This window comes from Quercus suber, unplaced genomic scaffold, assembly GCF_002906115.3.
Source record: "Quercus suber isolate HL8 unplaced genomic scaffold, Cork oak 2.0 scaffold_333, whole genome shotgun sequence".
Lineage (NCBI taxonomy): Eukaryota > Viridiplantae > Streptophyta > Magnoliopsida > Fagales > Fagaceae > Quercus > Quercus suber.
The window spans coordinates 727,314-743,637 of record NW_027069786.1 but is presented as its reverse complement, the minus strand read 5'-3'; the positions used below and the strand labels follow the sequence as shown (position 1 = coordinate 743,637).

The 16,324-nt window shown below is 37.3% G+C and overlaps 4 protein-coding genes across 4 annotated transcripts; 2 read left to right on the top strand and 2 right to left on the bottom strand.

The window, feature by feature from the left end:
• Positions 1 to 2,229: 2,229 nt before the first annotated feature.
• LOC112001955 (uncharacterized) lies at positions 2,230 to 6,372 on the top strand. Its single transcript, XM_065759574.1, has 2 exons — positions 2,230 to 3,082; positions 6,074 to 6,372. Exons 1-2 carry the CDS (start codon positions 2,230 to 2,232, stop codon positions 6,370 to 6,372), a joined length of 1,152 nt encoding a protein of 383 aa, XP_065615646.1.
• Positions 6,373 to 7,221: 849 nt separating this feature from the next.
• Positions 7,222 to 7,701, top strand: LOC111997602 (uncharacterized). The gene has a single exon (XM_024029711.2). It carries the CDS (start codon positions 7,222 to 7,224, stop codon positions 7,699 to 7,701), a length of 480 nt encoding a protein of 159 aa, XP_023885479.2.
• Positions 7,702 to 8,165: 464 nt separating this feature from the next.
• Positions 8,166 to 11,636, bottom strand: LOC111997594 (pentatricopeptide repeat-containing protein At4g21065). The gene is made up of 2 exons (XM_024029703.2): positions 11,093 to 11,636; positions 8,166 to 10,614 (listed from the first exon to the last, which is right to left on the bottom strand). The coding sequence occupies exons 1-2, from the start codon at positions 11,171 to 11,173 to the stop codon at positions 8,422 to 8,424; spliced, it is 2,274 nt and encodes a 757-aa protein (XP_023885471.1). The 5' UTR covers positions 11,174 to 11,636; the 3' UTR covers positions 8,166 to 8,421.
• A 539-nt stretch (positions 11,637 to 12,175) lies between these two features.
• Positions 12,176 to 15,958, bottom strand: LOC112018555 (derlin-2.2). The gene is made up of 6 exons (XM_024051088.2): positions 15,663 to 15,958; positions 14,963 to 15,062; positions 13,617 to 13,831; positions 13,195 to 13,278; positions 12,935 to 12,988; positions 12,176 to 12,511 (listed from the first exon to the last, which is right to left on the bottom strand). The coding sequence occupies exons 1-6, from the start codon at positions 15,759 to 15,761 to the stop codon at positions 12,329 to 12,331; spliced, it is 735 nt and encodes a 244-aa protein (XP_023906856.1). The 5' UTR covers positions 15,762 to 15,958; the 3' UTR covers positions 12,176 to 12,328.
• Between the last annotated feature and the right edge of the window lie 366 nt (positions 15,959 to 16,324).

Below are 16,324 nucleotides of genomic sequence, written 5' to 3'. Positions count from 1 at the left end.
GCATTCTGTCTATGTACATTCCATCATGCAATGTGGTGTATCATTTCACAATGCAATATTCCACCAGTTTACACATTTTACCAAGCAAAAACACGAAAGACAAGACATCATACCGTGCAAGTAAAAGGACAATCCAGTAAATATCCTTTCGTGTTTTTGCTTACCACAATATTCCACCAATCCAGTAACTTCAATAAATACCACAATATTGTCAGTAAATACCAACGAAGTAAATACCTAACTTCAATATTCCACCAACGAAGTTAATTACAATCCAGCTATAGTAACAAAAGCAAGCCCTAAAAAACAGAGCAATGCATATTTGCTCTCCTTCTCTGTCACTCTCGAAAGAAGAACAAGATGAGCTAGCTCGTAGTAACAAAAAAGTAAAAGACGTGAAGCATGCTGGTTTCAGGGAAGAAAGGGGGTCGGCTTTGTCATCACCAACCCATGGTCAGGGGCCATGGAATGGTTCGGCTACATTCAGAGATAAACTTATTGGAGAAATTCATGGTGCTTTCACGCAGGCTTTCTGTTTTGGTGAGCTTATGGAAGATGAAGCGGATTCGGATGATGAAGTAGAGAACCTGCGTGAGGGGCTTGTCGCTGTAAAGTTCTCAGGAGACTTTAAGAAGCGTATTCGAACGCCATGGTCTAAAGCTCTTATAGTCAAGGTGTATGGCAGATCGGTGGGGCTCAACTTTCTGCATAATAGGCTTCTTTCCTTATGGAAACCGGCTGGGAGGTTGGACCGCATCGATTTGGAGCATGGTTTCTATCTCACTCGTTTTTCTCTTAAAGACGATTATGAAGCCATTCTTAAAAAAGGCCCTTGGTTCATTGGGGAAAACTTCCTCTCCATTAGACCTTGGGAACCAAACTTTCGGCCGGCGTCGGCGAACGTCACATCTATAGCTGTTTGGATACGGCTAAAAGAGCTACCAATTGAATACTATAATCCTGAGGCTCTCATTCATATTGGTAAGTCCATTGGAAATGTTTTGCGGGTAGATTCTCACACTGCCATGGAAACGAGAGGTAGATATGCGAGGATATGTGTTCAAGTTGATGTGGATAAACCACTGCCCACTGTAGTGTTAATTGGGAAATGCGAGCAAACCATCTGTTACGAAGGATTACAGAGTTTGTGTTTTTCTTGCGGAAGAATCGGACATCGTAAAGAAAATTGCCCGTATACAATCCGAGCTGAGTCATCGCTGTCGACGCCTGGAAAGAAGGAGAATGGGACCTCGGATAGCCAGCCATGCGATGAACGTGTGCCTGACAATGTGGGACCCGAGGTAGAGCCTAGCAAGATCATGCATGAGGGTGTGCGTGAGGAGGTACAGTCAGGTACATACGGTCCGTGGACTGTTGTATCACGCAGGAAGAATGGGACTAAGCTCCAGGGTAGTGGAGGGGCCTACAATGGTTTGGATAACGGTCGACTTAAGCATGAGCTGAGAAGGAATGTGAATGAGGCAAGGTTCAGCAACATTGTGGGGAAGTTTAAGGCTAGTGATAGGCCGGCCAGGGAGTTTAAAAGGAAGTTGTTGTCTTCAAAGCCCGCCACTGAAGCCCATTTAGCAGATGTGGAACTAAAAGCTAGTAATAGTGTTTCTCACGAGGCCTATGTTGCGTTGGGAAGAAGCCCAAAGTTTCATGATGGGATCAAAAGTAAGGATGGCCCGTTGAGTAAAGTGGACCACAAAGTTTCGGTCAAAAGCAAGAAAGCCCTTGCACGAGCTAAGGCTTATATAATAAATCCTCAAACTAAGACAAGTAGCTGCCAAGCCCTTTCCCATTCAATTCAGTCCGTGAGTTGTTCTCCTCAGGAAAATCAGCAACAAGGTGATAGCACGAGCAAGTCAGATCTGGGTAGAGAGCCGCTGCCATCAACAAAGCCTTGGCTGGAGGTGGGTTTTGAGTTCAAAGGGAGTTGTGGTGGAGAAGAGTGTGAGGGTGGAAGCTCGAAGATTCGTGGGTCTAGTAATTTAGATGGAGGCGCTGATGGTAATAAGCTGTGCAGTGAAGCTTTTGGGGAATCGGCAAGAGAGCTGGTTGGGATTGGGTCAACGGATTGTGATGTGGTGCTCAGGGGAGGGGCAGAGCATGGAGTTGCTGAAACAGAGTGTATGGAGCTTGAGGAAGAAGGTCATGCCTTTATTTCCTGTTGATAAGTTTCCCTCTCCGCTTAGTGCTTGTCCGATTTTTCTTGTTTTGTTATTAATGAATTTCATCATCTGGAATAGCAGGGGTGCGTTAAAACCCAATTTTCAAAGTCATGTTAAGGAGTTGGCTCGTGTTCATGATCCGGCTGTGTTTGTGGTTATGGAAACTCATTTGGGAGGGGAGAGGGCAAAAGGCATTACAGACAGATTGCCTTTTGATGGAGCGATTCATACGGATACGATTGGCCGTACGGGGGGATTATGGCTTCTATGGAATTCTAACAAAGTAGAAGTTAACCTTATGGAAAAAACAGAGCAAGAAATTCATGTTACCATCAAGGTACGAACTTCCAATCTGTCTTGGTTATTCTCAGCTATTTATGCTAGTCCTAGGTTTGCTGAAAGGTCTATTTTGTGGAATAATCTAATAAATGTTGCGGAGTTGCATAGCATGCCCTGGGTTATTGCAGTGGATTTTAACGAGCCTCTTTCTAGTGCTGATAAGTTAGGAGGTAGAGATGTTAGCATCAAGAGGTCTCTTCTTCTAAAGGATTGTCTGGACAGATGTAATATGATTGATCTGGGGTTCTCGGGTTCAAGGTTTACTTGGGCTAATCGTAGAGATGCTCACATTCTCATCCAAGAAAGAATAGATAGGTTTTTTGTAAATCCTGATTGGTGCACTCTCTACCCTGAAGCTAAAATTACTCACCTAACTCGTTGTCACTCGGACCACTGTCCGGTTCTGCTGGAAACCAGGCCTTCTGAGTGGTCTAGGCCTAATGTGTCTTTCATGTTCCAGAGTTTTTGGCTCTCAGACCCTTCCTTCCCTAGGATTGTCCAGCAAGCTTGGAGTCAGGGCCTTCACCTCCAGGGTGCTATTACTAAATTCTCGCGGGATGCCTCAAAATGTAGGACATTCAAATTTAACATGACCATACCCTTGACAACCAAAACACTGAGCACCCAAAGAATTGTTTGAAGATTGACCTACTTTTTCTCTAGGTTTTTCAAAGTTATTAACCTTAGTGAGATCATTCTTCCTAAAGTTTCTAGGTTCAACAATGTTTGTACCTCTTGCCCTTCTATTTGTATTTCTCAGAAAGTTTCTAAAATTCTTGGCAAGGTAAGCTATCTCTATAGCAAAGAGTTCATCATCAAATCCACCAGCCTCAACATCATCAACAGACTTAAGAACCATTGATTTAGATTTGTTTGTTTTGGGTAAGTCAGACTCATAGGACTGAAGAGATCCTACAAGCTCATCAACAGGGATCGAGTCCACATCCTTGCTCTCAGTAATGGTAGTCACTTTGGGTCTAAAGTCTTCAGTTAACGATCTAAGTATCTTCCTAACAATTTTAGGTTGATCATAGATTTCACCCAAATTAAAAGCAGTATTAACAATATCATTCAGTTTAGCATAAAATTCATCAAAGGATTCATCATCAGACATCCTAATGCTCTCAAACCTAAAAGTTAATTGCTACAGTTTGTTTATCTTAACTGCCTCTGTGCCTTCATGCACAATTTGGAAGATTTTCCAAGCAGTATGAGCAACCTCAACATTAGAGATCCTCTTAAATTCCTCCATGGAAACAGCATTGAAGATGACATTCATAACTTTGCTATTGAAGTCTACTGCTTCTTTTTCAGGAGTTTGCCACTCACTCACAGGAGTAGTGGGCTTCTGCCATCCGTACTCAACGGAATTTCAAACTCTCTCATCAATGGATTTCAGGAATACTTTCATCCTTACTTTCCAATAAGCATAGCTATTCCGATCAAAGTGAGGAGGAACAATAAGAGAGTGTCCATGCTCCATGACAACAGAGGTCAAGGATCAGCTCAGAGATCAAAAAATCTCAAACTAAAGAGCTACCCGCTCTGATACACTTGATGGAAAATTTAGACCCCTTACAACACAACCAGATTGAATAGCCTAGTTAATTAGCCAAGTTGTTACTTAGTCAAATTAAGCAATTCTAGGTTAAAATAATCAAACAATCATATCAAGAATATATAGCAGCGAAATAATAAATAACACGAGATATGATCACCTAGGAAAACCAAACCGGTAAAAAACCTGGGGAGGATTGAAGTTCATACAAAAGGACTTACAAGCTCCCCACTCGACTTCCTAATGCTACCTACCAGTAGAACTTACTAACACGACCCTGTGCAAGTTCCGAATCTACGGACTCCTTCTTTCTTGAATTCTTCAATCAGCTACAAGCACCCACGCTTGATATTCTTTTAAGCTTCAATGGTAGCAACCAAGTTAATCATCAAGATGTTGAAGTAATCTCAATCTTGAAACTCCTAAACTTTGTGTAAAGGAAAGCTCCTCTAGATCTCACAAGAGATTTACACAAAACAGCAATGTATGAGCAACAATACAACTGGAGCAACGCTAAAAACGTGGCTAGGGTTTTGCCTTATATACCTAGGGCAAAAACATAAAACCCTAAACGTTTATTGAGTCAGGGTTGAGTTGGAAAACTGCAGAAAAACACAATCTGATCGATTTTCGATCGATCGAATCTATTCTTCAATCGATCGAGCCAGACCGAAATACCCCAATGCATTTACAGTCTCTCGATTCCAACTTTACAATAATTAAACAACTTTGAGCACACTTTAACAAGACTAAACAGATTGTTTTGATCATGGTTTGCCAATATTACAAATTAGAGTTCTAAATATATAAATTCATAAACCTTTAGAACCTAACATCAAGCATATGAATCAGGCTATGCTTCACAAGCAGTATTGGAGGATAAGTCAGAATCCTCAACTCCTTGTAGCTAAAACCTTTAAGGCTAGGTATTTCCCAGCTGGTACTATTCAAGATTGTAAGTCAAAGCCTTATTATTCTTGGGTTTGGAGAAGTATCATACAACAAGAAAATCACCTTTTGAAGGGGGGTAGGTGAAGAGTTGGAAATGGGTATAGCATTCCCCTAAATCATAGGAATTGGTTCACACATAAAATTTTACAAGTACCACAAAATCAGCTCCCAACAAGCACTGTGGGGGATTTGATTGATCATCATAATAGAATGTGGAAAGTGGATTTGGTGAGAAAGTTGTATCCATTTCCTCAAGCGACTGAAATTCTTCAAATACATATATCCAAGACTGATTCTGTGCAGGATAAGCTTCTTTGGAAGTTTTCAAGGGAGGGGAATTATCAAGTGAAGAGAGCTTATGAGTTGATTGCCCAGGACATAACAAGACAATCTAGATCTTGGCAGGTTCAGAATGGCTGGTGGAGGTCTTTTTGGAAGATTAAAGTTCCTTTAAAAATCAGTATTTTCATTCGGAAACTTATACACAACTGTCTTCCTACTTTCCTCAATCTACATCTCAGAGGCATCACTAATGTCAAATGCTGTCCAATGTGTAATGAGGAGGAAGAAAGTCTCACTCATCTTTTTCTTCATGGCCCTTTCGCTAGGGCTTGTTGGCATGGCTCTATGCTTTCTATTCATACAACTGAACTGAGCCATTTATCTATCCAACAGTGGATTGAGCAACTCATTTCAAATTATAATAGGAATGGTGTGGATTCTATGTGTTATATGCAGGATTTTTTTACCATACTTTGGACATTATGGACTCACAGAAACAAAGTAATCCATCAAGGGATTAACCCAAATCCAGTGGAAGTAATACTAATTGCTCAACACCTATCTTGCAGGTACAAAGAAACAATCTCAAACACAAACAGTTCAAGAGGCAGGGAGGATAGTGGCATTAGATCAGGAAGGGAGAGTGCATCAGAATTAAGCAGAACAGGAAGGCAAAGTGTAGCAGGGGATTGACAGATAATTATCAAGATTGTAAATAGTAGCAGCAGAAAGTATCATAGATATGGTACTGTTTATGAAGGTCTAACAGTCCAAGGGGAGAAGGTGTTTTTTGGAGCTATTAGTAGTAATGCTCAGACGTCAACTGGAGCACTGCTGGAGGCTATGCTTGAACCTATGCTAACAGCAAAGAGTCAAGGATTTCAGCAGATTTTGGTTCTTAGCAGCAGCAGAAGTCTTGTGCAGACTTATAGGCGTAACACAGCTATTGATTGGTTAGATAGTATTAGGCTAACTGATCTAAGGTTTTTAAATCAAAATGGCCTTCTCTGTGACGTCTTTTGGGTCCCCACTGTAATTGTAAAAGACTTGAGAGCTGTAGCTTGCTAGGCAACCCATGTGCCAATGCATTTTTGCTGGTTTTATGCAGTTGGTCCCACTCTTTTGTAATATAACTGTTGTAACTTTCTCCCTTGAATGGTATGAGAAAAAAAAAATAAATATATATATATATATATAAATTTGGAAGTCGTACTTTGCCTTAATGGGGGTGAACTAATTACGGAGTATCTTTCTTCTTAAAGAAAAAAAAAATAGACTTATTGGCTATTGCCTAATGTATGGCCAAGTAAAACCCTTTACCGAGAGTAACGTTAATGGGTGTTCTTTGGCTAATTATTAATAAATTATATTGAAAAATTTTTAACTTCACTTTTAAAGAAAATATAAAAAAATTGTTAGAAAAATTAATTGTTTTATCATTTTTCATAAAATATTTTTAAAAATAGTTCTTAAACTAATACCCCTAGAGTATCCATTAACATTTTCCTTAAAATTAATAGGAGACTGAGTTGTTTTCTACTAAAATTTCCTGGAAAACAACTCTATCTTACACGAAAGTTTAATTAAGAAAATATCTTGATCTCATGTAAATCTAAATAAAGAAAATCAAAAAATAGTTTTTTTAACTTATTTTAAGGTCGCTATTAAATATAGGAAAATGACATAGTTTTATAGAAAATACTTTCTAAAATATAATTCATTTTTCGGAGAATATTAGTGTCGAAACAAAGTATTAAGTAATAAGAAAATGTTAAAGTTACTAAATATTTTTTCTTTACTTTTTCTTTTTCTTTTTTCTACTTCAGCTTTTAGATGGGGAAACAGATTCCCTTGTAGCTGTTTAGGTTGTTTTGTCGAACAAGAACACTAATACTTTTTTAGTCCAATTTTAAATGAATGCAAGTCGACACTGAAGAGATGAAACAAATAGGTGTGCAGATATCTTTGCAAAGAAGTGATATTTGGTGTAACATGATATACAAAATAGGAATTACAACTAGTTTTCTTGCTGAACTCTGGGCACTTAGAGACGGTCTTAATCTTTGTGTTAATCGCAGCATATTAGCAGTAGAAGTAGAGTTGGATGCTAAGTCTGTCGTGGATGCTGTTGTGAACCCCAAGTATTCTAATATCTGTGCTTCTGCTCTTTTGGATGATTGTAGACACTTGTTACAGCAAATTCCTCAAATTCGTTTCAAGCATTGTTTCCGAGAAGCAAACCGTTGTGCGGATGCCTTAGCCAGGATGGGAGGTCTTCAAGAAGCTGAGTTTTCTGTATTTGGAAGTCCTCCTGTGGATATTTCTAGTTTGTTAGATTTTGATCTCAATGGCTTGTACTTGAACAGGCTCTGTCCTGTTTCTTTGTTGGAGCTTTAGCTCTGTTTTATAATTCCAGTTGACCAAAAAAAAAAAAACATTTAAGTCTTATACCTGTGGGATTCATCTCTATATGAGAGAGATGCTATATATATATATATATATATACCGGTTATACAAAATAAATAAATAAAATCCTTTGCCGGTTGTGTCCAACTTCTAGATTTTATAGTCCATGTAGCATCCTGTTAGAGTTTGATTGTTCCGATAATTTTTGTACTCCTACAATTTCTTGTTAATTTAGTTGTTTCCTTCCTTGGATAAAAATTTATTTATTTTGCAAAACCACACCATTTATTTATTTAAATCATAATGTATCATTTGAGTTACAAGCCTCTTGATTACATACTCAAAGTTCTATTATTGTATTTTCTCCACACACACACACACACACACACACAAAAAAAAAAAAAAAAAAAAAAAAAAAGGTTCTATTATTGTATGATTGTGTTATTACCGAATAGTTATTGCATTCAGACTTTTGTATTACTACCCATTCCTATTCTTAGTTAATCAGAATTTAGTATACCAAATGTACCATAGGGTTGGTATGAACTTTGTATTTGACCTTGTATGAAAACAAAAGGGACTACACAACACGCCTCTCCGTCAACCAACCTCTAAAAATAAAAAAATAAAAAATAAAACCTCAAAAAACATGTTAAAGTTTAGCGAGAGTAACAACCTTTTGAATTTATCCCACCCACCCAGACAAGGATATCAAAAAAGACAACTAAATTCTCCACAAGAACAGTGTCCATTGACAAATTTATGAAGCCGCTTGCTATCTCGAATGACAATTTCCCTAGCAGTCAGTAATGAGATGAACTTAACAAAATTGTGGCAGTCCCTGCACATAAAGATACTCTTGATAATTCGTATTGGTGCAGCATTTGGTGTGTTCAACAACGCAAATGCAATGGCCAACTTTTCACTGTGATATGCAGTTGAAGAGTATGTCTTTTCTTCATCTCCATTGGTTACCTCCAAAGTTTCTAGTGACTCATAGCCAAGGCTCTTCACCTGGTCAAGCAAGTTTTCCAATAATTTGTAAATATCTGCACTATGAAAATGCGACTTGTCATTCGGTTTAAATGAATAAACCTTGTTTTTGATGCTAATCCAGCTCCAATCATGTAATTTTTTGAGTTTCTCTTCTTTCATTATTTTTCTCACCCTAGATACATCCTTCCATCTACCTGCAGAGAGGTACATATTCAACACCAAAACATAAGTTTCAGTGTCTTTTGGTTTGAGCTTGAGTAATTGTTCAGCAGCATAAAAACCCAATTCTAAATTCCCATGACTTCTACATCCAGCCATCAAGAGCGACCATATAAACTCATTGGGCTCAAAATCATTTTTCTTAATAAAATCAAAAGCTTCATTTAACTGACCCAACCTCACAAACATATCAATCAGGCATGCAAAGTGGTCCATTACAGGCTTAATCTTATATACCTTTTGCATCATCTCAAAGTAACTGAGTGCTTCCTTGACCATTCCAGCATGGCTACAAGCAGATAGAACACCCACAAAAGTAATCTGGTTTGGTCTAACACCAGCTAGTCTCATATCCTCAAAGAGCTGCAGTGCTTGTTGAGACTGGCCATGCTGAGAAAAACCTGTAATCATAGAAGTCCACAATATCATAGTTCTTGTATCCATCTCCACAAAAGCCTTAGTTGCTTTCTCAATGCTTCCACACTTATTATACATATTAATTAGTGCAGTGCCGACTACCACCTCTGACAAAAACCCAGATTTAATGATCTGAGCATGAATTTGTTCCCCCTGTTCTACGGCCACCAATCTACTACATGCAGTTAGGATACTTGAGAAGGTGAATAAATCAGGTTTCATGCCTGACTGGTTCAATTTAAAGAAAATGTTAAGTGCCTCACATCCACTTCGGTATGCTGAAAGATCATCCTCTGCAAAATCCATCATCTGGGAGTGGCCAGAAATCATTGCATTCCATGTAACCAGGCTAAAAGTTTCCATTTTATCAAACAATTTCTCAGCCTCACTAATACATCCACATTTAAGATACAAATACATAATAGAATTTTTAATGGGTAGAGAGGACATATAGCCAAGTTTAATGGTTAATGAGTGAATTTGTGCCCCTACACCCAAAGAAAGCATTGTACAACACAAGCTCAAGACACTAGTCAAGGTGAACTCATTGGGTATGATGTCCTCAGTAAGCATCTCAGCAAAAAACCTCAAACCCCTTGCAGCTTCTCCATTATCACCACAAGCGGATATAACTGCAGTCCATGAGATCACATTCTTTTCCCTAATCCTCTGAAAGGCTTTAATAGCAGATTCTAAGTTGCCAAGTTTGGAGTAAAAGCTACAAAGGGCATTGCCAACACTTGTGTCAAAGTCAATCTGGTATTTGATAATATAGGCATGAAATTGCTTCCCCAACATGACAGAGTACAATGAAGAACAAGCATTCAAAGCAGTTCCTAGAGTGTAATTTGTAGGATAAGCCCCAGCCTCCAACATTTCTTGGAAAATCTGGATGGCAATCTGAGGCTGTGAATTTTGAACATAACCAGTCATTAGGGTTGTCCATGAAACAACATTTCTTCTAAGCAAATTGTCAAAGACCTTCTGAGCATTTTCCATGCTTCCACATTTTGCATAAACATTAATCAGGAACGTCATGACAAACAAATCTTCTTGTGTTACTGTTTTCATAATATGCCCATGAACAATCTGTGCTTCCGAAACCGAATTTTTGTTTATGCATTCTTGCAAGAGGGGGACATAATCAGAAGATTTGAACTTCGTCCCCTCTTTCATCATTGAAAGTGCTTCTCGGAAGTCCACCGACCTTATTTCTGAACTTCCATCCAAATGGGTCAGTGTCTGATTTCTCTGATATGAGATGCTTGGACTCTGAGATACATTGATGCAGATTTAGGATCATCCCATGTTTTATAAAGCACATTAAATTCAAAGTGCTTTTGCTAATATACATACAGCAACCTTAAATTGTGGCATCAGGTAGTTAACATTAAACTGAAAGTTGTGCTGATTCAGCTCTTAAAAGCAAGTACAAGTACTTCGGAAATGATACACTAACACAAAAGTTTTAGTAACTATAGTATTTTGAACATGTTATCCGTCACTAAGAAATGCAAACAACACAAACATGGAGGATGGTTTGGAACACACATATACACACACCCATATTGTCTCTATATATACAAGTCTTATAATAAGGTTTCTTGTAACAAAACATGTATAACCAACACACACACACACACACACACACACACACATATATATATATATTACAAGATTTTAATACTTTTATAGCAAAAAGTGGTATCAATAAAGAATTTAGAAAGTAATTTAGAAAAGAAGGAAGTACCTTTTCGACGGTGGGGTGCTTCCTGAAATCTGGGTCGAGTTTGAGAGTGCGAGTAACAGCAACTGAAGGCAAAGAAGCCATGAAGAAGGGATTTTTGGGATATTAAGGAAACTACGTAGCGCAGAGAGTTGAGACTCGGGAGCTAAGTATTATTATTACTTTATCCTATGCTATCTGTTTGTTTGGATAAAATTGTGGAGGGAAGGGACGCCTTTCTAACTTGGTCAACCTCTACCACCCGCTCGAAATAGCAGAGTATAATTGAAAAGATAAATTTACACTGGTCTTAAAACGAAGTACACAGAGTTACTACCTCTGGCTCTATACATCAATCTGGTATGGTGTGGTATCAATGAATTCAATTGGCACCAAAGTTTGACTTGATCGTTGATATAGGCTCAATGACCGTCACTGGTTTTTTTTTTTTGGTAAATAAAAAATGTGTAGAGGGGTTGACTAACGTTGCTTCCTTAGGCCACCCAAATGTTAGTGGCCATTATTGGTTTTACCGCATAGTAAATTAAAAATTATTTATATAAAAATATATGTTAAAAAATTAGACAAATCAATTTTAAAATACCTAAAAATAAAATTATATAACTTTTTTTTTTTTTAAGAAACGAGAGTATTTAAACCTCTTTGAGTATCTGACAATTTTCCATAATAGTCATATGGGTTGGTGTTAGTTATCCTGTTTTGTGAGGTTCATATCTGAGAATCAAATTCTTTTAAAAAATTATTATGGTGACATGCTAAATATAGTATTTATTATTAAGCTCTTTTCATGCAACATAAATGAAAAGAAAGCACAATAATGTTTCTCTTTTTGTAGAAAATATTTTAATAATCATATCCGTAAATTACAATATAGAAATGTATGGTGTAAAGGTTCAAATTAAAATATAAAATGATAAGTTATTAAAAAAAAAAGGTTTAGCTTATTAAGAAAATAAATCAAAAGATATAATCATAAAAGAAATATTCTCCTTTCAAGGCCGGTAGGATTAGGGACCCAATGACCCGATCACAAAGCTAACAATTTATTTTCAAGGCCTAGTGATTTAAACCCGAAAAAAAAAAAAAAAAAAAAAAAGCAATTAGCAAATCAGAGTATACTTCAATATAATACACAGCCAGCCGTATTTTTGATGATGCTAGCTATATTTCCAATGCCAGATCAATACCCCCCAAGGGCTAACACACAGGTCAGGGTTTTCCAGTGATACTAACTCCTGATTAACCTTGGAGAACATCATCTGCAGCTGGAGCAGCAAATCTCACATTCCCAGGCCGTGCCACTACAACAGGCTCATCCGCAAATAGCGCTTTAATAAACGAGGGAGTTCTCAGAGGCCGGCGACCTGTCATTCGTGGATACACATCTTCAAGAAAATAGTAGGCATGACCAGCAATCATTCCCTGAAAAATAAGAACCAAAAAAATAAAGGTTCCAAAAGGAAAAGGAAAAGCGAAAAGCAATGGTACAGGTGATAAAGATGCAGATAAAGAGGTGAACAGGTCCACAAATGAGAGAGAAATTATGTGAGCCAACTCATGGGTCCACAAGGTAATCTTCCAGGTGGTCCAACCTGTCCAATATAACATTGACTTCTGTTCCACCTAAGAATTTCTAGTAAAGCGAATTTAGACTAGGATCCCACCAGATCTCAAATTCTTCAATAAGGTCTAGGCTTCTCTCCTTATGATGCAGATTAATTTAGGAGAAAAGAAAATAAAGGAACTAGCCATGTTATAGGAAAAGCAGGGTTCACTGAATTTTTGTTAGTGCCAGCAGACTAGAGGGCAGAGGCAAACTATAAATATAATTGTGTGGAATCTCACCAATAGATCCACCCATGCACTAGCTCCAACAAGTACAGAGAATCCCAGAAGAACCTGCAGGGAGAACAAGGAAATAAGGATCACAAATTTCATTAGGTGGGGCAAAGATTAACTATAATAATAGAGGTTTTGATCAGGATAGCTTATGTCTCAGATTAATTTTGAACGAGTTGAAGGACAATAAAAATTAAAAAGTCAATAACTTTCAGTGTGATACTGATTTAGCAAGATAAAATGAGAAGTCATCAAAGCTTACTCACCCATGGTAGGTAAGCGGCTGTGAAAGTAAAAAGGCCCAAAAAACTCATATGGATGAAAGGATTTTGCTTGCTCCACACATAGACCTGTAAAAAATATGAAAGGATATCAATTTTCATAGAAGAATTCTACCCGACTTTATATCTTTTACACAAAATTATTCTACCAGACTGATTTGAGATGGGAATTGCTTAGCTTATTGAAACAGGAAGAAAGCTAATGAAAAGCATGAGTCAAGAATAACTTGGTATAACCATAACTTCATCATTAATTCATTATATTGCCTTTTGCTATCATACTATAATGGCTAGATGGCATTCCAATCTCCATAATATTATTCCCATCAAACAGGAGTTAATAATATTTCTAATGATGGTAGGAACAAAACAAATTTTATATTCAAACAAAAAGGAAAAGAACTAACCATCATGAATGTCAGGGAATTGCTAAGGAATATAATTTTTGCAAACGACTCCGACAAGTACGGTATCATTCCCCCAACAAGAACAATTCCAGTTAAAACAGTGGCACCAAATAAGAGCATGTAAAAGAAATCGGCTGTCCTTCCCCTGAATGAGTTCTCTTCAAGGAGTTTGCAGTATCGAGCTAGAAAGAACATGTGAAACATAAAGTCCAAGTCTGCATTGTCAAGGTAAAAAAATATGTTAAAAATGACAAACTTGTTGATTACTCAGGCTCAATCAGACTTCCAAACAATAAACATAATTAACTGTTGGACAACATAAACTTAGAAAACGATATAAATTCATTACATCATTGTCTATGTTTATGTTGAGGATCCATAGCTAACCCCAACAAATTTGGGACTAAGACTTTGTTCTTGTTGAAGACAATGATATAAATGCATCAAGATAATGTATAATCAGATTGCAATACATTCAACAACAAGCAGACAATGGAACATAATTTGTGATTCTTTAAAACATTGTGTTCAGGGACATCATTGGGGCAAGTGAAGAGAGTTCCAACAAGGAAAAAAACCATCAAATCAAAAGGTGCAGAAGAAGACTTGATTTCAACAAGTTAGGTGGAGGAATAAAATCTCTGCTGCCAATCCATTGCTAATCCACTATTAGATATTTAGATAATAAAAATAACAATAACAATACTGGAACATTCCCACTCCTAGTGAAGGTTATACATAACGTTCTTAAGGAACCCTACAAAACAAACAGATATTAAGCATGGATTGGACACGGCAAAACCAACATAAACCTCTTAATTAACACAAAAATGTACCGCAGTACAAATCTAAAGGGACCAAAATCATCCAGATAGATGACAACGGCCATTCGCCAACTACATTCCACAAGACAATGCACCACAAAGGAGGAATGAATTATCACGTTCTTCTTATGACATGAAACTTGTTTGATGACATAACCCATTGTGGTTATCAAATTGCAAGTTCGTGTGTCTGCGCGTAAGTTCACATGGAAAAAAATGACAACAGTAGATGCATAGCCAGTGCAGACTTCTTACTTTCTCTAACTACCATAATAAGTTTGTCCCATTTGAGTCACATCGTTAAAAACTAACATATCGTACAAAGCAACAAACGTTCAACTAACAAAAATTCTTTCAACTAGTTTCATAGAAGAGAGCCTTGTGTGCCCCAAAAGATTTCTTCTCAACAACTTCGTCACAGTGAAGATGATCACTAAACTAACACAAATTTTCTCTACATTAAAATTAAACAAAAAAACAGATTCCTACTGAATTTAAAAATATGAGGCTGAAAACCATTACCCATTTTCCGGAAATACAAGAAATTGGTGACGAGACGCCATAACTGATATTGCTTGATCACTAGATTAGGGTTCAAGTACAAATTATAAGGTGATATTATCTGCAAAAATAAACAGAAAATCACTAATTATGTTAACTAAGAGTCAGTAAATTATTTAACCTTCCAAGGTTGCAGCTATTCTTCCTAACATGTTAACATAAGAAAAGAGAAGGAAAAAAAAAATGATAAATACCCAACTCCAAAATTTCCAAAAATATTTATTAAAAAAAAAAAAAAAAACCCAATTAATTCAACCTAAGCCATTCAAACCCAGTTGCCAAAACATTAAAAACCATAATAAAATCCAATTTACACTACTTTCAGCTAATCATTGAGAGAGAGACCACCAAGTTTCTCCCAAATTTAAAGCAAACCCAATTGAAATCTAGCCAAACCAAACAGCTCCAATGCTCCGTTAACCCCCAAAACACAAAACCCACAAAACTCTATACCGCCAGGAAGGAAAAAAAAAACCTTTCGAGTTTTGACCCAAAAGACATTACATTCCGAAATTCGAAGCAAACCAATTGAAATCTAACCAAACCAAACAACCCCATTAACCCAAATACACAAAACCCCAAAATCCAACACCAAAAACCCCATTAAAAAAAAAAAAAAAATCCCTTTTTGACCGAAACCTCAAAGCTTAGAGATACGTACATCAAGGGAGCAACCGATGGTGGTGACAATAGCGGCCGTGAGATACGAACGGGTGATAATAGGCATTTGCTTGTACCATTCTTCCACTGCCTGAGCCATTCCCTGCCAATTTTTTTTTCTTTCTTCTCTCTCAAACAACTCAGCTTCTGAGATTACGAGGAACACAAACACAAATTCAAAATTGAATCTTTGATTATTGGTTGGAGAATTTTTGGGTCTTTGACAAGGATAGAAGATTAAATTGTTAGAGAGAGAGAGAGAGGAGGAGAAGAATAAGAAGTGAGGAAAGGTTAAAAAAAAAAAAAAAAAAGGCCCAGGATATTTGATACGGATATGGACTCCTTTACCTTTACCTCTGCGCTGTTCTAGTAATTGACTTTGTTTAATGGTAGTGACATGCTTTGGCGAATCAGAGAGAGAGTGTATTACACGAACCAATTGCTTGCTTTGTAAAAACAGGCCTGGTAATTTTTCTTATAGTTTTGGGTTTTGGTCCAAGGCTCTGCTAGGCCTGAAATTCCTTTCACACTAATTTTTTTCTTTTGGTGTCAGAAGGCCCAGTGAAGATAAGGGTGCTATGAGGGCCCAGTGAAGGCTCTGATATGTAGATGTATGGTGCATGTATCTTTCATCTTTGTCACGGTCATGAGTTTGGACTGTGG